The 20,146-nt window shown below is 45.8% G+C and overlaps 1 protein-coding gene across 2 annotated transcripts in view; it reads right to left on the bottom strand.

The window, feature by feature from the left end:
* GBA1 (glucosylceramidase beta 1) overlaps nt 1-15,943 on the bottom strand; it is a 47,350-nt gene extending 31,407 nt beyond the window's left edge. Inside the window, exons 1-2 of one of the 2 annotated variants that reach the window (XM_068251475.1) lie at nt 15,897-15,943; nt 5,187-5,268 (exon numbers count right to left, since the gene is read on the bottom strand). In XM_068251475.1, the coding sequence (XP_068107576.1) occupies nt 5,187-5,262 (76 nt within the window). In that variant the 5' untranslated portion in view covers nt 5,263-5,268; nt 15,897-15,943. Of the gene's footprint in view, nt 1-5,186; nt 5,269-15,545; nt 15,603-15,896 lie in introns of those variants that run through there. The other variant, XM_068251476.1, reaches the window with a different exon arrangement.
* Between the last annotated feature and the right edge of the window lie 4,203 nt (nt 15,944-20,146).

A 20,146-nucleotide genomic window follows, 5' to 3' on the forward strand; every position in this document is an offset into this window, starting at 1 on the left:
GTTGCCTAGCAACTGGGAGGGGTGATCAGCACACAGGATAGTTGGAACTGTGTCTCATGCTCCGTCACCTCCTTTCAACCAAAAAGATGGCTGCCATCATGAAATCACAAACCTTTGCCTGTTCTTTTAAAACAGGGTGGGTAAGAGATTATATTACCTATCTATTTTAATTAGCATAACTAATGTAACTTAATGACAGTATGTTTGTTTAGGCTGAAGTTCCTCTTTAACAACAATTTTCAAAATCAAAATCTAGACCCGTGCTTATAAAGGTGGCCATACATCAGGCAACTTGGCAGCCGATCGACCATCTGATTATTATAATTGAATTGGGTGAAAATCGGTGCCGCCTGATCGACGAAGTGACAAATTTCAGGCCGAGCACGATGATCAGACTGCAAGATGTCGGGCCGTTGTGGTCGGTCAGGTGCGCGGTGGTAACGGCAAGTGATATCAAGATGAGTGACAAATACGAGGGAACCCCCCCACGCTGCCCCCTCCCCCCCACCCGATGCACTATACATTATGTGTCCGTGGCTGGCTGTCCATACATGTGCCCAACGTGATTGCCGACTTACACGTGGGCACTTGTGATGCCACACACGCCCACGTTACTCTGGAAACCACGAGGAGCGCGTGTATGGACAGAGGACGGAGCCTGGAGCCAACCATGGACAGGTAATGTATAGTGCACTGGGCACCGGAGGGGAACATTGTACATTAGGGCCGGCTCCGGATCAATTTCAGCATAATATTGATCGGGAATCGGCCTGTGGTGTATGGGCAAGCAACAGATCTCTCTCAGATCAGATTTGTCTCTTGATCGAATCTGCCCTCATCGCTAGATATATGGCTACTTTTAGATTGTGATATCCCCAGGGGAGAGGTCATAGTAAATCAGGAACGTTCTCAAGAGATCTCATATCTATGACATGCTTTTTCAGCAGCTAGCAAACAAACTGTACAGAAAAGAGGTAATGCAAATAATACCAGACATTGGAAATTCAGCCTCTGTTAATAGATGTTGTACTTGTTAGTTAGGCCTGTTTTCCACGATCTGCATTTTGAGATCCAATTCCAAAAGTAATGTTAGAACGTAACATAACACACAAAGGGCTTGATTCACAAAGCGGTGCTAACCTACTTAGCATGTCTAAAGTCTTTAGACGTGCTAACCAGGGTGCTAAGTAGGTTAGCACCGGATTTCTCAATCAGATCGCACGCTAAGTTACCGCACGCAAAACTTTGTGCGCGCTAAGTCCCATAGGCTTTAATGGGCACTTCGCGTGGAGCGCCCTGCGCTCTGTGCAGTGCGCGCAAGGCTTTGCGCGCATAACTTTGTGCAAATTAGCGCGCGAAAAGCTCTTTTAGACGCGTTAAGGGGCTTTTCACAGGCATGCTAACAGTTAGCACCGCTTTGTGAATCGAGCCCAAAGAGTGTAAAGGCAGGACACTCTTGGCTGATCATCCGGACATAGGAGAAAGCCCAGCAAGGCTTCCCTGTTGAACCTGTTAGCAGCCAATTTATTCACCTCCTGAGCATTACGCTGCTCAGGAGGGTTTGCTAGCCTCAGTCCCCCAGTATGAATCTAATAGGTTTAGTGGCTTTATTACAAGTTAGCTAGCACTAGGCTAGCTTGTTTAGCTGCCCTCACCCCGATAGAGCCGCTTATACATTACCCAGCCTCTATTCAGTGATCGGCGCAGCTTCCCCGCACAGCTCCAGTCTTTTCTATGGGGAGGATCGTACATAACCTCACCGACATCATGATGTCATGCGCAGTCCTGATCCTCCCCATAGAAAAGACTGGAGCTGTGCGAGGAGGCTGCGCCGATCACTGGATAGAGGCTGGGTAATGTATAAGCGGCTCTATCTTGGGGGAGGGCAACTAAACAAGCTAGGCTAGTGCTAGCTAACTTGTAATAAAGCCACTAAACCTGTTAGATTTACACTCGGGGACACCTGACGCCAGCAAAACCTCTTGAGCGGCATGCCAGACACAGTAGCACTGACAAGATAAAACGTACTGTGGTTCCACCCCTAAATATACAGTACTCCAAAGTTCAACACACACAAAAGCGGGGTTTTCTGCGAACCAAAATTCTCTTATTTATTCTTCATTCATTATTTCTTCAAATTGCGGATAATACGTGTAGATACAACATCAGACCTTCACTTCACATAAAAGTGCCTGGCACGTGTTTCACGGCCAAAAGACGCTTCCTCAGAGGCACACCGTATACAAACATCTGTGGGCCTACAAAAAAAAACTCCACCGCAATCTGAAGTCTAGAGAAAAGCTGCCATCAGCGATGATCCCATAGCTGTATGGGCTGCATACAGCTATGGGATCATCCCATACCGCTATGGGATCATCGCTGATGGCAGCTTTTCTCTAGACTTCAGATTGCGGTGGAGTTTTTTGTCGTGGGCCCACAGATGTTTGTATATGGTGTGCCTCTGAGGGATGCCCGACACAGTGTCAGGCATACCGCTCAGGAAGTTAGGAGGCTTTCAAGTGCTTATTTCTTTTTTGTTACATTTCCTTTGCTTTTAATTAGTACTGCTGTAATGTGTATTTATGGCCACTTGTCTCTAGAGGGCAGTGTGAGACAATAACAGAAGACTTCTGCTTTCAGTTTCTATATTTTCTGCTAGTAGAGAAAGATCAAAACATTCCAAGAATTTACAGCACAACAAGTTCTGCCGACTGAGGTCAAAAGCACTGCACTTATTGCAAACGAGATAACTCTATTGAAGCTGCTAATGGGTTAATGTGTCAGAAAGGGCACTCAGCCAATCATTCCTGTTTTGATTACTGTATTCTGGGGTACAATACTACAGAAGGCCTTTAAATAGCAAAGCAGCCCCGCCCGACAGCATTTCCTTAGCCAGGCTCTGTTTCTTTACAACAGTTTCCCATTTCCCCATCATTCTGACTCATTGGAGGAGGATCTGTTTATGATGTTTTTTCTAAAATCCTGGCATTCCCTCGCAATAGATCTCCACTCCATAGCTTGGAATAAAATAGCTATTCTAATCATCTCACATTCTCTGTGAACGTAGTGCAAAGTCTTTATTACCCTATAAATATCAATGTTTTCCATTCTGTGCTACTCAAGTGAAAATCTGGTTCTGCTCACCAATATTTAAAATAGCTAAAAAGCTAAGAATGCAACATTTATTTCAGAGAGAGAAGTTAAAAAGTGCCTTCACTGTGTGTTAAAAAAAAAGATCCTTCAAATATCTTTATTGCTTCAAGACGAACTGTAGCGAAAAAAGAATACAATTTTTTTCACTGTTAATTCATAAAATCTTTAGTCAGTGTTTGCCCATTGTAAAAGCTTTCCTCTCCCTGATTTACATTCTGAAATTTATCACAGGCGGCAACAACTTTAGTCCTGTCAGGTGCAGCTCTGCGGAACAGAGCCAGGAAAAGGTCCACCAGCACCCAAGGCTGAGAAACCAAACTGCGCCCCCCCCCTCCATCCCTCCCACCCCAGCCGTCACACACTGATTGCTATTAGACTAAGAGGCGCCGCAACACCTTAATCTCTATCTGGCTTGCAGTCACTGCTATGTATCCACTTCTATTATTTCTCTCTGCTTCAAACACAATATAGAAATGATAGCTGAGCTGAGTGCGCCCCTTCCTACACAGCGCCCTGAGGCTGGAGCCTCTCTTGCCTCTGCCTCAGCCCGGCCCTGCTGCGGAAGGTTTGTTTCTGAAAAGTGCAATACAAAATATATCTGGGCCCATATGCAATTACTGTAACTTTTTCTCCTAGGTGATAATTTTTTAAAACTTGAGAAGCCTGGTGGCGTAGTGGTTAGTGCTCTAGCCTTGTAACACTGCCTCCCTGGTTCAAACCCCAGCCAGGGCACTATCTGCAAGGAGTTTGTATGTTCTCTCAATATCTGTGTGGGTTTCTTCCGGGCACTCTGGTTCACCCCACTTCCCAAAAACATACAGATAAGTTAATTAACTACCCTAAATTGGCTCACTTTTACTTTCTTGTTGGTACCTTTTCAGCAGCAAAGTGTTGGAAAGTAATTTTAATTAGCATATAAAAAAATATCATCTTCTAGGAGAAAACTCAGGAAAAAAAGTGAATTGCACATGGCCCAATGTCTCCAAGAATGCTCTGGCAGGAGACTTCTGCATAGCTTCAGCCTAGGTTGTGACATCACTGGGAGGGCTACATCCAATATACAGCAATACATAAATATAAGAAGTGTTTAATGCTGAAATCAGGAAAAAGTATCATAAAAGTGTCTACCTTCAATAATGTACTGCATTCTACCATTTATCACTACAGGGCCTCTTTAAAGGTTTACTTCTTTGGCCGGGCTGAGCATGTCCTACAGTGTTTGCCCACGGGCGGAGCTCACTGCGCATGCGAATGATGTAATGCGCATGACGTAGTGACGTCACACACATGCGCAGCAAGCTCCGGCCGTGGGCACAAGCTGTAGGACTCGCTCAGCACGGCCAGCGAAGTAAGAGTGACTCCGGCGACTTGGAAGAGGATCCCGGGGGGCTTTTAGGTATGATGGGGGGCAGAGAGAACAGGGGAACGGTGGGCATCAGGACAGGGGATAGTATATGCCTGCTCCCCTGTTTTTCTTTTATTCGCATCTGGTATCCTTTAAAAGAATATCCGAGGTGAGTTAATTTGCAGAAACAGGGGAGCAGGCAGGTATGAGCAGCAGTCCTTATGACCACCGCTCCCACCGTTACTTTGCCAAAGCCCCTCGTACCTCTCTCCTGGTCGGCAAAGTCGGACACTATTGCGCAAGCACTGGTAGCATGGTTCCTTGATCACGCAAGCACTATGCAACCACACAGAGAGCTCCTGGCTATGGGAGCGTGATCAAGGACGCGTGCTGCCAGGCCAGTGCTTTTGCAGTAGTGCGCAACCTCGCCAACCATGGTACGGGGGGGGGGGTGTTTGCAAAGTAATGGAGGGTAGTGGGGGTGAACCTCAGTTTCTGCACATTAAGTAACCTCAGGCATCCTTTAAAGAGATATCTTAAATCTCTCACTGTTTTTCTAAATATTTTGTCAATTAACCCTTCTAATGAAAGCATTTTATAAAAACGTTTAGCAAAATCCTTGGATTAACTGACCATGGAACGACCCGGAAAAATCTTAGGGCCAATCCTAATTAAACTATCTCCTCACCTGAAATAGCCGGAACTGAAACCAAAACCACCACCCAAATGGACTCCATGAGCGATGACCTCCGGAGATCTCGCATCTTCACCTGCACAAGAATAAATAGAAAGCTTATGTCAGCAGACCACCACAGAGAACAGCAGGGGTTGTGCCCTTACAGTTCAGTCCTTTATGTCTAAAAAGTATCTGTGGGCCTAGAAAGTTAAAGGAAAACTGAAGTGAGAGGGATATGGAGGCTGCCATATTTAATTCCTTTTAAAGTGTAAATCAAATAAATTCAGGGGGTGCTGCTAAGATATTGGTATTGCAACTAGTTGTTTATGCTAGTGTAGATAAACTTATATTACATATATAAGGAGTAGGTCAGAGGTAATAGGTTATCAGAAGGTACAGTCCTATAATCTTCTTAAAGGGAACCAGAGTTGAACCTATGCTAAAAATGAAAAAAGAGGTTATACATACCTGGGGCTTCCTCCAGCCCCATAAGCCTGGATCGCTCCCACGCCGCCGTCCTGCGCTGTCTCTATCGCCGGTACCGGGTCCCGTCACTTCCGCCGGACGCGACCAGTCTTCCGCATGCACTGGGGCTCCCTCCAGCTCTGTACGCATGCGCCTGCACAGTACGGAGGGAGCACACTGCGCTTGCGTCGACTGGCCAAAATGACGGGACCCGGTACCGGCGGACAGAGGTAGCGGAGAAAGGCGGCGTGGGAGTGATCCAGGCTGATGGGGCTGGAGGAAGCCCCCGTTATGTATAAATATGTTATTTTTTCGTCTCTGGGTCTCTTTAAACCTATATCTCACATAAATTACTTCTTCCCGCTACCAACTTTGGTAGGATTTCCCCTATTACCACCAATCCAAAGAAAACAATTAAAATTATCCAAGTAGGAGCGCAGGACATATACAATTTATTGCCACTTATAGATCAAATAAATGTATTAATTAATTAATCCTGCTATTAAATGTATTTGATCTATAAGGGGCAATAAATTGTATATGTCCTGCGCTCCTACTTGGATAATTTTAATTGTTTTCTTTGGATTGGTGGTAATAGGGGAAACCCTACCAAAGTTGGTAGCAGGAAGAAGTAATTTATGTGAGATATAGGTTTAAAGAGACCCAGAGACGAAAAAATAACATATTTATACATAACGAGGGACGGCGGCCTCTTCCGTCTCTGCGTGCGGCCGATCGCCGATCAAGCTGTACGCGCGGCTAGCAAAGTGCTAGCTGCGCGTACAGCACTTTACTGAATGGAAATCGCCCCTCCGCGGCGGCTTACCCTGAGCTCAGAGGAACTCCGACCAAGGATTGAACTTTATCCCAATCAGTAGCTGATACCCCCGTTTACATGAGAAATCTATTCCTTTTCACAAACAGACCATCAAGGGGCGCTGTATGACTGATATTGTGGTGAAACCCCTCCCACAAAGAAATTCTGAGTATGTACAGTTTCTTGTCTGTGAACCTTGCTGCATTGTGGGAAATAGCTGTTTACAGCTGTTTCCAACTGCCAAAAAAACATGCAGCAGCTACATCACCTACCAACAGAAAAAAATGGCACCTTGTAATAAATGTCAGAATGTAAATCAGGGATTTAAAAGATTTTACAATGGGCAAACACTGACTAAATCAGTTATACATGAAGCACTTTTTTTTATTACATTATTTTCACTGGAGTTCCTCTTTAAGCTATACCAGTTGCCTGCTATCCTGCTTATTTGCCTGTTCTTTTTAAACAGGGTGGGTAAGATAATATATTACCTATCTATTCTAATTAACATAACTAATGTAACTTGATGACAGTATGTTTGTTTAGGCTGAAGTTCCCCTTTAATCTGTAAGTAAGGTTAAGGGCTCTTTCACACTAGAGGCTGCGGTAGAAAAGGCTGAAACTCTGCCTTTTGCTTAACCTCCCTGGCGGTTAATTTTTTTTGCCAAATGGGCAAAAATCCTTTTTTTTTTTTAAATTTTTGTTTCATGTAAAGCTACCAAAGTGGTAGCTACATGAAACACCACTAGAGGGCGCATGTGTCCCTCTAGTGCGATCGTCGCCGGCAACAATAGCAAACAGGGGAGCGCGTATATAGCGCGTTCCCCTGTTTGGCTTCTCCTGTCGCCATGGCGACGATCGGAATGACGTCATGGATGTCAGCCGACGTCCTGACGTCAGGGGCACCCGATCCAGCCCATAGCGCTGCCTGGAACTCATTGGTCCGGGCAGCGCAGGGCTCTGGCGGGGGGGGCCCTCTTTCGCCGCTGCATGCGGGCGATCACCGCAGAGCGGCGGCGATCAAGCTGTGCGCGTGGCTAGCAAAGTGCTGGCTGCGCGCACAGCACTTTGAATGGGGCGAATCGCCCCAACAGAGCCAGAGAAATCCTCCTCAGCTCGGGCTTACCGCCAGGGAGGTTAAAGGATACCTGAACTGACATGTGACATGATGAGATAGACATGTGTATGTACAGTGCCTAGCACACAAATAACTAGGCTGTGTTCCTTTTTTTATTTCTCTGCCTGAAAGAGTTAAATATCAGGTATGTAAGTGGCTGACTCAGTCCTGACTTAGACAGGAAGTAACTACAGTGTGACCCTCACTGATCAGAAATTCCAAATATAAAACACTTTCCTAGCAGAAAATGGCTTCTGAAAGCAAGAAAGAGGTACAAAAGGGGAAGTTCTTACCAGTGAGGGTCACACTGTAGTCACTTCCTGTCTGAGTCAGGACTGAGTCAGCCACTTACATACCTGATATTTAACTCTTTCAGGCAGAGAAAGAAAAAAAAGGAACACAGCATAGATATTTGTGTGCTAGGCACTGTACATACACATGTCTATCTCATCATGTCACACGTCACTTCGGGTATCCTTTAAAGTGAACCAGAGACGAAGCACTCTTATGTATTTTACCATATACAGTGGTGTGAAAAACTATTTGCCCTCTTCCTGATTTTTTACCATTTTGCATGTTTGTCACACTTAAATGTTTCTGCTCATCAAAAACCATTACCTATTAGTCAAAGATAACATAATTGAACACAAAATGCAGTTTTAAATGATGGTTTTTATTATTTAGTGAGTAAAAAAACTCCAAATCTACATGGCCCTGTGTGAAAAAGTGATTGCCCCCCTTGTTAAAAAATAACTAACTGTGGTTTATCACACCTGAGTTCAATTTCTGTAGTCACCGCCACGCCTAATTACTGCCAAACCTGTTTCATTCAAGAAATCACTTAAATAGACACAGAGAAGTAGACCAAAAGCACCTCAAAAGCTAGACATCATGCCAAGATGCAAAGAAATTCAGGAACAAATGAGAACAAAAGTACTGTAATTGAGATCTATCAGTCTGGTAAGGGTTATAAAGCCATTTCTAAAGCTTTGGGACCCCAGCGAACCACAGTGAGAGCCATTATCCACAAATGGCAAAAACATGGAACAGCGATGAACCTTCCCAGGAGTGGCCGGCTGACCAAAATTACCCCAAGAGCGCAGAGAAAACTCATCCGAGAGGCCACAAAAGACCCCAGGACAGCATCTAATGAACTGCAGGCCTCACTTGCCTCAATTAAGGTCAGTGTTCACGACTCCACCATAAGAAAGAGACTGGGCAAAAACGGCCTGCATGGCAGATATCCAAGGCGCAAACCACTTGTAAGCAAAAAGAACATTAAAGAGACTCCATAACAAAAATTGCATCCTGTTTTTTATCATCCTACAAGCTCCAAAAGCTATTCTAATGTGTTCTGGCTTACTGCAGCACGTTCTACTATCACCATCTATGTAATAAATCAACTTATCTCTCTCTTGTCAGACTTGTCAGCCTGTGTCTGGAAGGCTGCCAAGTTCTTCAGTGTTGTGGTTCTGTGATGCATCTCCCCCCTCCAGGCCTCTCTCTGCACACTGCCTGTGTATTATTTAGATTAGGGCAGCTTCTCTCTTCTCTCTTATCTTTTACAAGCTGGATAAATCCTCCTCTGAGCTGGCTGGGCTTTCACATACTGAGGAATTACATACAGGCAGAGCTGTCTGCACTCTGCAGGAAGAAACAACCTGACACTTCAGTGGAAGATAGCTGCAGGGGGAAAGAAACACACAAATGATCTCTTGAGATTCAAAAGGAAGGGTGTGTACAGCCTGCTTGTGTATGAATGTATTTTCTATGTGTGGACATGCTGTACATCAACCTACTTCCTGTTTTAAACTTTTTAAAACTGTTTTTAACCACTTTTAATGCGGCGAGGAGCGGCGAAATTGTGACAGAGGGTAATAGGAGATGTCCCCTAACGCACTGGTATGTTTACTTTTGTGCGATTTTAACAATACAGATTCTCTTTAAGGCTCGTCTCAATTTTGCTAAAAAAAATCTCAATGATTGCCAAGACTTTTGGGAAAATACCTTGTGGACCGACGAGACAAAAGTTGAACTTTTTGGAAGGTACGTGTCCCGTTACATCTGGCGTAGAAGTAACACAGCATTTCAGCAAAAGAACATCATGCCAACAGTAAAATATGGTGGTGGTAGTGTGATGGTCTGGGGTTGTTTTGCTGCTTCAGGACCTGGAAGGCTTGCTGTGATAGATGGAACCATAAATTCTACTGTCTACCAAAAAATCCTGAAGGAAAATGTCTGGCCATCTGTTCGTCAACTGAAGCTGAAGCGATCTTGGGTGCTGCAGCAGGACAATGACCCAAAACATACCAGAAAATCCACCTCTGAATGGCTGAAGAAAAACAAAATGAAGACTTTGGAGTAGCCTAGTCAAAGTCCTGACTTGAATCCTATTAAGATGGTATGGCATGACCTTAAAAAGGCGGTTCATGCAAGAAAACCCTCAAATAAAGCTGAATTACAACAATTCTGAAAAGATGAGTGGGCCAAAATTCCTTCAGAGCGCTGTAAAAGACTCGTTGCAAGTTATCGCAAACGCTTGATTGCAGTTATTGCTGCTAAGGGTGGCCCAACCAGTTATTAGGTTCAGGGGGCAATTTCTTTTTCACACAGGGCCATGTAGGTTTTGAGTTTTTTTTCCTCACTAAATAATAAAAACCATCATTTAAAACTGCATCTTGTGTTCAATTATGCTATCTTTGACTAATAGTTAACGGTATTTGATGAGCAGAAACATTTAAGTGTGACAAACATGCAAAAGAATAAGAAATCAGTAAGGGGGCAAATAGTTTTTCACACCACTGTATATATATATATATATATCAATGGGGACATTAGAGAAAACACCTACCCTGCTTTCTGTTTCATTTTTAACTGTTCAGCTTGCTTCTAATCAGGCATGATAAAATCCCCGACTGAGCATTCAGTCTGGCTTTGCTCAGGAATTTTTATAGCTGAGTCTGTGTTCTCTGGTATCTTTTCAAGCCCAAGCCTGCCCCCTTGTGGCTCTGCTCAGGAATCATTATAGCGGAGTCATTATAGCAAAGCCAGACTGAATGCTCAGCTGGGGATTTTATCAGGGCTAATAAGAAGCAAGCTGAACAGTTGCATATTCAGTAGCAGTGCATTGCGGGTAACCACAGATGTTAATTTTAAGCTGAATTATCCTGTTACAGCAAAGAGCCACATCCCAGAGGGACAGGCTAAAGATGCTATTTCTCCCATCGCCATCATGAACTGGTCAACCAAGAAGTCTTCATCACTTATTCCTTATTGATATAGCGCCAACATATTACACAGCGCTGTACAGAGTATATAGCCTTGACACTAACTGTCCCTCAGAGAGGCACACAGTCTAATCCCTACCATAGTCATATGTCTATGTATGTATGTATGTATGTATGTATGTATGTATGTATGTATGATGCAGTGTATGTAGTCTAGGGCCAATTTTAGGGGGAAGCCAATTAACTTATCTGTTTATTTGCCATGTCGAGCCCGGATTGCGGGACACTTCGGGGAAGCCAATGCTGGATTCCCTACAGCTACAGCGGAGGGGGAAGCATCTTTGGGACCCTGAGGCTTCCCCCTCCCGAGGTGAGTACTCCCCAGGGGATTTTTTTTGTTACAGGTCCTTACAAAAAAAAAAAGATCCACTAGGAAGCCTCTGGATCCTATCGAGGCAAGTACCCTGCAGGGGACTTTTTAATTACAGATAGAGATGGGCCAAACGGTTCGCCGGCGAACGGTTCCAGGCGAACTTTGGGGGTTCGCGTTCGCCTGCATCAGGCGAACTTTTGCGGAAGTTCGATTCGCCCCATAAAGCTGTATTGAGCAAAATTTTTCGCCTCCATTTTACTGTCAGCAGACATGTTATTGTGAAACACACTGCTTAAGACCCCACCACTACAGTAGTAAGTGAAGCTTGCCTAAAATTTAACATTTATGCTCAACGCAATAGAACCATTAGGTTGCTTAAAGGAGAACTGTAGTGAAAGGTATATGGAGGCTGCCATATTGATTTCCTTTTAAGCTATACCAGTTGCCTGGCAGCCCTGCTGATCTATTTGGCTGCAGTAGTGTGAATCACTTTGAGTCTGACAGGAGAAAAGCGCTATACAAATGTTTGGATTATTATTACTGCAGCCAAATAGATCAGCAGGGCTGCCAGGCAACTGGTATAGCTTAAAAGGAAATCAATATGGCAGCCTCCATATACCTCTCACTACAGTTCTCCTTTAAGCAACCTAATGGTTCTATTGCATTGAGCATAAATGTTAAATTTTAGGCAAGCTTCACTTACTTCTGTAGTGGTACAGTGCTTAGGGTGACGTGCCCACCACACAGTGAGATCTGGGTTCGATTCCCAGCTATGGTATGATGTATACTCATGTATGTATCCCCAGCTATGGTATGATGTATACTCATGTATGTATTTCCAGCTATGGTATGATGTATACTGGTTTTTAAAATAGTATAATTCCCTGGCAGAAGAGACCCACCGGAGGGAGGAGGGAATAGGTAGAAGGGTAGAAGGGAGGAGGGAGGATAAAATTTCCCTAGCAGAGTGTGTAGCAGCTGTCCCATAACTAATTAGTGTAGGTAGGCAAATGGTATAAAGGACCTTGCTTGGAGGACGGAGGGAGGGTGGGTCCTCCAGCAGTGATGTGTATTTCACTCAATTAGGTGTGGCTCCAGGTATTAGAGCTTTTGAAACATGTTTTCTATCATTTTTCCAGCTGATAGAATGTTTTAAAACTTTGAAAGTTCGCCTCCCTATTGAAGTCTATTGCGGTTCGCGAACTTTTTCGCGAACCGAACCTTTTGCGGAAGTTCGCGAACAGGGTTCGCGAACCTAAAATCGGAGGTTCGGCCCAACTCTAATTACAGATTCTCTTTAATTAAGTCATATACTCTGAACAACCATGCAGATTAGAGGTCTATGACACATCTGACAAGATTAGCTGCATGCTTCTTCCAGGTGTGTGATTTAGACTCTACTGACCAGAAAGATCAGTAAGCCTGCAAGGCAACTGGTATTGTTTGAAAAAACCAACCGGCCACTGGCTGAGGCCGCTGGACTTGGAGTTTATGAAACGCTTGAGCTGTATAGTGAACGTTGTTCCCGTCATTGCTAAAGCCGACACACTGACGCTGGAAGAGAGAGAAGAGTTCAAAAACAGGATAAGGAAAGACCTGCAGACGCACGGCATCAGCGTATACCCACAGCCTGAGCTGGACGAGGACTCGACTGAAGTGATGCTCAATGACAAGATCCGAGTGAGACGGCCACCGCCAGCCATATCATAGCACAGTGCGCCAAGTCCAGGCGACCATATTAAAGGGGAACCTGAATATAGAGGCCTCTAGATTGTAAGCCTTTGGGCAGGGTCCTCCTCCTTTTGTGTCCTACCTGATCTTGCACCTCCATTACTGTGAACCCATGCTATGCATCTGAGTGAACCTAACTTGCCTAATCTCCATGCTCCCCTCCAGTGACTGACTAAGCATTACCTGGTACTCATACTATGGTGTGTGATCTGGTCTTTCTTGTATTCCTGTATTGTCATATTGCTGTATGTCACCCCTAAATATTGTCTGTAACCTAAACTAATGTCCAGCGCTGCGTAATATGTTGGCGCTTTATAAATACAATAAATAAGTAAATAAATAAAAAAGGAAATATATATGACAGCTTCCATAGGCCTCACACCTCAGGTTCTTTTTGACACAAATCAAAAGTGAATTTAAAGAAAAAAAAATAAAATAAAACAGATACTTACCTGTGGAGAGGGAAGGCTCTGGGTCCTATAGAGCCTTCTAATTCCTTTCACAGGCCTGGTGCGCACCAAAACCCGCTAGCAGATCCGCAAAATGCTAGCAGATTTTGAAACACTTTTTCTTATTTTTCTGTAGTGTTTCTCCTAGCGTTTTGCAGTTTTGTGAAGCGTTTTTGGTATAGTAGATTTCATATATTGTTACAGTAAAGCTGTTACTGAACAGCTTCTGTAACAAAAACGCCTGGAAAACCGCTCTGAACTGACATTTTTCAGAGCGGTTTGCGTTTTTCCTATACTTAACATTGGAGGCAGAAACGCCTCCGCAATCCAAAATCTGCAGCAGCCTGGGAGTATGCGTTTCTGCAAAACGCCTCCCGCTCTGGTGTGCACCAGCCCATTGAAATACATTGCCCAAGCGTTTCCACATCCACAAGCGGATCGAAAAACGCTGCCGAACCGCTCTGGTGTGCACTAGGCCACAGTCCCTGTTCCAGTGCTGGTGCATGTGCAGTACGAAGCACTTGGGCTTCCAAAGTCTTCTGAAGCCTCCTGTGGTGGCAGATCCAAACAGGTGCAACAGCGCTGGAATGAGGGGACCATGAGAAGAACGAAGAGGCTCTATAAGCAGTGTTCCCCAACCCTGTCCTCAAGGCCCACCAACAGTGCATGTTTTGTGGAATTCCACAGAGTTAAGCAGCTCTGCTGAGACACTAATTACCTCACCTAGGCTGTGCATGTTTGTAGTTTTCTGCAAAACATGTACAATTATCAGGCAGTGGGCAGGGAAGCGATGACTTCTCTCGACCTCTCCTTCCGCGTTCCGACGTGCGTTCCACTGCTCATCACTTCTTGCAATGCCGTCCACTGTACAGTACAATAGGTGCACAGTTTTTACTATATCTGGTTCAAAGGTCCCTCCCGACAGGCCAGACTAGGGCATGCTACAGAGGATTTTACACTAAAATGGGGCACTGCAGGGAGTACAGAGGACGCATCCCTCCACTGCTGCACACCCTGAATACATAGAGGTAAATATTTTTAATTGATTTTTCCGCCTCATGAATCCTTTAAGCGAGTAACTGTGGTTTCCCATGATGCATCACTCCTGAGTAGGCAAATCATCTCTTTCTGCCCCTGAAAGACAGGCTGCACACCCAGAACAACTAGTGTATAGTGAGCCTGTAGCTAACAAATCTTAGGGCTGGTGCACACCAAGAGCGGTTCTGAGTGGTTTTTAAAACACTTGCAGGGGGAAAACCGCTTGGTTAATGAAAGTGAATGGGCTGGTGCACACCAGAGCGGTTCATTTTTCCCCCAAAACGTAAACTCCTGTCCTGAAGGATTTTTTTTGATTTCTGAGGCATTTCTGCCTCAATGTTAAATATAGGAAAATGGAAAACTGCTCTGAAAAACGAGAGGTTTTCCAGGCGTTTTTGTTACAGAAGCTGTTCAGTAACAGCTTTACTGTACCAATATATGAAATCTGCTACACAAAACCCTTCAAAAAACACTAGGCATGTTTAGAAAAATCGCTCTAATGCCTAGGAATCGCTCTGAAATCCGCTTCAAAAACCGGATAGCGTTTGAGGATCTGCTAGTGGTTTTTGGTGTGCACTGACCCTAACAGAGCCACAGCAATCCAACATGCATACAGCCTGTTTCAGGCTTCTTGGTCCTCATCAGTGCATGGCAGGGATTGATATGGCTCTATGGTACAGGGCTTGGACCAGTACGTTATACCCAGACAAGGTAAAGGGGGAAGAGGCGCCCAGAGCAGATAAAATACGTTAAAAACAAATAAAATGAAAAAAGTGAGGTGGCTTACCTCAATGAAGACAAATTCACGTATCAATAGAATTTTATTGCACTGTTCTATTAATACGTGAACTTGTCTTCATTGAGGTAAGCCACCTCACTTTTTTTTATTTTATCTGCTCTGGGCGCCTCTTCCCCCTTTACCTTGTGCCTTCACCCTCCTTTTGGAGGGGGATCAACCCTCTTTGACCAGTTTAGGTCATTTGAGGTTTGCTTTTTATGAAGAGTGCGACCATCACCAGCTCTGTCTGGTCAGCCGAGTGGAGTCGGGGTTATACATCTCCACCTGCTTCTAGTGGTCGGTTGCCCTTCTGCAACCCACCTTTGTGAGTATAATACATTCGCATATTTTACAGGCTTCTGGTACTGTGACATACTGCACCATTTGGGCTCCTGTTGTCTCTGTGTTTTCTTCTTGCAGGGTGCAATTTTTATTATCCCTACTTTTTGTCCGTTATACCCAGACAGCTCATGGTGACCCAGAACCACCTTGAAGCTATAAAGAGATAAACAAGACCAAAAAGCCTTCTTAAAAAAAAATAAAAAAAAATTTGTTTATAAGTACATGATGTATTACAGAATGACACTTAATTGGCTCCCATGGCTTCCCACACTGATTTCTGCTAAGCTAAAATGTAAATAAATACGTGCTAGAATTGTCTAGAATGACTACTGTAGCTTCAGCGTCCCCCACCCAACACTTCAGCCCCCCTCTGATCATCACTCACCCTTCACTGCAGAGCTCTCTCTTCACTCTGGTCTGCTCTCTGCTGCTGGGAAGTCTGACACTTCCTGGTGGTCATATGACTTGCAGTCATGTGACTCTCCCTGAGCCACAGAGCTGAGCTAGCATAGATTATAGTAGGGCAGAGTACTTCAGGCTATGCATACTTCCTGTAAAATCTGATCACTTCACTTTATTCTTTCTGAGTGTCAGGAAGTGCTATGGCTGCTACAGGGAGAAAATGTCACATTGTTATGTTAAAATAAATGAAATGTAGCATGAAAGGTCTTTGAAGTGCTCTGCAGCAAGTTACTGTGCATGATGCTGCACGTACACTACAAATGACAGCAGCACTGCAATATTTTCCATGAACATTGCAATACACAGTGCTGCTCCAACTGCGCGCACACACACACATCGATTTCTATGAAATCGATCAATCAGAAATCAATTCTTTCAAATCTATCGATCGATTTGTGGCAGTTTGATGGATTTGATCTATCTGACAGGATGGAAGATCTAGGACGATCTGCTGCTGGCAGCAGATCGATGGCCCATAGAGTAGGCTGACCAGGCGTCCTTTTGCCCGGACAGGTCCACTTTTTCAGACCTGTCCGGGCCGTCCTCCCGGGTTTTTGAAATGGCCGGGGGTTCACCACATTTTTTTCCCCCTCACCCCCGGGGCCCGACTCCGATCCCCCCCCCCCTCCCTCACCTCGGGGGCCTCCCTCCTATTATGAGCGGCGGGAGAGTGGCATATACAGCAGGCTCCGGCAGGGTAATCAGACAGATGTCCAGCTGCCTCCCGGGCTACGCTGTCTCCTCTGTATGCCGCTCGCACTGCTTCCTGGTTTATTGCAAGCAGCATACAGAAGAGACACCGTAGCCCGGGAGGGAGCTGGACATCTAGCGTCTAATTACATCGCCGGAGCCTGCTGTATATGCCGCTCTCCCGCCGCTCATAAAAGGAGGGGGAACCCCCAGGTGAGGCAGGAAGGATAGGAGTCAGGCCCCTACCCCACTAAACTACCCGTCTAGCTACCCTCCCACCCGGCTACCTAACTGCCTACCCTCCCACCCGGCTACCTAACTGCGCACCCTCCCACCCAGCTACCTAACTGCGCACCCTCCCACCCAGCTACCTAAATGCGCACCCTCCACCCAGCTACCTAAATGCCCACCCTGCCACCCAGCTACCTAACTGCCTACCCTGCCACCCAGCTACCTATCTGCCTACCCTGCCACCCAGCTACCTAACTGCTTACCCTGCCACCCAGCTACCTATCTGCCTACCCTGCCACCTAACTGCCTACCCGTCTACCTATCTGCCTACCCTGCCACCCAGCTACCTGCCTACCCTGCCATCCAGCTACCTATTTGCCTACCCTGCCACCCAGCTACCTATCTGCCTACCCTGCCACCCAGCTACCTATCTGCCCACCCGTCTACCTATCTGCCTACCCTCCCACCCGTCTGCCTAACCAGTGCAGTGCCTGCACCGCAAATAGCGTGCCAGCCTGCCCAACCACCCTCCCTCCCTCCAGGTAATTAATGTTAGCCCACTATAGACCTGGCTACATATACTGCATTTTGTGGGGAAATCTGGAGACAATCTGATTGCATTTTGTGGGAAAATCTGGCGACAATCTGATTGCATTTTGTGGGGAAATCTGGCGAGAATCTGATTGCATTTTGCCGGGGCAGAGGGGGGCAGCTTTGGATGCCCAAGCAACCCCCCTTTTTAAACTCCCATAAAAAAGGCCACTTAGACTTCAAAAAAGAAGCTCTGCATCAAGCTGCGATTAATTCCACCCCCTTCCCATGGGAAGGCCGCCCACACTTGCGGGAAGCTCCTGGGAGTAAAGAGGTGCCATACAGGAATCCTAGTATAACCATCCCCACAGCTGTTTGGAAACAGGTAAGATAGTGTCTATCTGACAACAGTGACCTCTCCCTCCCCCAGCATCCACAGTGACCTCTTCCTCCACTTAGGACCCATACTGACCTCTCCCTCCCCAGCATTAGCACTGCAGTGATCCTGCCTCCCTCAGCACCCACACTGAGCCCTCCCTACCCCAGCACCCAGAGACCTCTTCCTCCCCCAGCACCCCCACTGACCTTTCCCTCCCCCAGCAGCACCTGTCCCCAGCAGGACCCATAGTGACCTCCTCCAGCACCTAAACTGACCCCTCCCTCCCCCAGCACCCTCAATGATTTCCCCTTCCTGCAGCACCCACAATGACCTCTACTCCCATCATCCACCCACACCCTGTCCCCCATGCTGGCACCCAGTACTCACACGACACCAGGAACCTGCAACAAGGCCTGACATTGCACCCAGTACTCACAACTGCACACAGCCTTCACATAGCCCCCACTATCTGTACCAAGTACCCACTTAACCAGTACCCACACCCAAAGTATCTGCATTAAAAAAAAAACATAACACCCAATGCCCACCCATAGCCAGCGCCCAGTATAGGCATGGCACCAAGTATTTGCATCCATGTCACACCCAGTACCTGCACCCATATGACATCCAGCACATGCACCCATATCTCTCTCACATGGCACTTAGTACCTGCAATCAACACCTGCATGAGACTCAATACCCAACCAGAACCCACATGACACTGTACCCGCACCCAGCATCTGCATTCAGCAACGGCATGACAACCAATACCCCCTAACCAGATACGAGGAGGGGGACTGTGTGGCCACCAGTGACGGGTCTGACTCCACACTATTGAATGCAGCCAGCGGCGCTTCTGTGAATATGTGTGTGTGTGTGGGGGGGCGAATCAAGGCCCCCTTTTGAATTTGAGCACCCCCCATTTAAGGACCCTCTGCACGGCCCTGGCAGTGGGTAAACGAAATTTGATTTTGTTTCGGGCAATCCTGCTTTAATGAGCAATCATGAACTGAACTTGTTAAAAAAACTAAAAAAAAATAGCAAAAGACCACACATTTTATTGATGGCCAATCAAAAGTATGAAAAGGTGTTACATTTATGATTTGCCAAAGACTTATGAGAATATTAAAATAAACCAGTTTCCTTTGTTGTAGAGAGATGGATTGATAAACCTTAGTGGGGCATCTTGGAGGGATGTTGATGGAAAAGACTTTGGTGTTGCTTCTGTAATTCAAGCATTTTATATATTGCCATAGAATGCCAACAGATGTCACCAGTCTTCCTGGGCATCCCATTGTTTCTGCAGTAAAGCGTTTCACAGAAAGATAGCCCAGTGCATGGAGCTGAAACTGAACATTGTAAAGCTTCTCCGGTTTGTGCTTGATACAATTAATGAAGAGACATTTGGAAGGTACGCGGGTGGCGCCAGACTGCTACCTTGTGGGTCCTGACGTGGCATGGCTATATACACTAATAACTAACAAGAAGGCACAGTCAAGCTCTTCACTATTAACTGAGGAAAACCTAATGTGACTAGGCGACCTAAGCCCGTTTAAAAAGCAAGCTCTAGGTCAGTCTTCGCAGCATCACGCGCACGTGCCTGCTCACACACGCCTGGCCAGCCCGCTCCCTGGCCTGTCCCAACGGCTGTCAGTGCTTGACATGCGCAGTAGCGCAAAGCACTGACACAGGGACAGATGCAGGGACACTTGTTCTTTATTAGGTAGGATGGGATGAATCTTGTTTTAGAAAAAAATAATTGTTTTTGATTAAAAAGAGCTCTCAGAAGACCTACGATTAAGAATCATTGACTTGCATAAAGCTGGAAAGGGTTATAAAACTATCTTGGTTCCAGCAATAACCAGCCCGTTGTGAACAGGCAGACCATCATCGGATTCCGTGATACTGGAGCAGATGTTACCCTGGTTCGCTCAAGCCTTGTTAAGGAGGATATCCTCCCAGGGAAGTACCTCACCCTGACAGGAGTTGGAGGTACTCACACCCATGTTGCCCAGGCCTGAGTTACGATCAACTGGGGAGTGGGATATCAAGAGCGGATTTTTGGGATCTTGATGATATTCCTTTTGAAACAGTGTTTGGCACTGATCTGGGCACCCTGGTGTGACGTTGGGTCTCCTGCAGACACGCAGGAGACCCAAGCAGGACTCCCTGAACAAAACCAGGTACAGTACAAAGCTTTGGGGAACAGGAAGACAGGGGCACTTTACCCGTTTTTCTACCGTACCTAACAGCTAGGCGAGAGGCATCAGATTTAAAGGGGTTCTGTGGATTATTAAAAAAATAGAAGCTGACACTTACCTGGGGCTTCTATGGGCCCCCTG

This window comes from Hyperolius riggenbachi, chromosome 9 (genome assembly GCF_040937935.1).
Source record: "Hyperolius riggenbachi isolate aHypRig1 chromosome 9, aHypRig1.pri, whole genome shotgun sequence".
In the NCBI taxonomy this organism is placed as follows: domain Eukaryota; kingdom Metazoa; phylum Chordata; class Amphibia; order Anura; family Hyperoliidae; genus Hyperolius; species Hyperolius riggenbachi.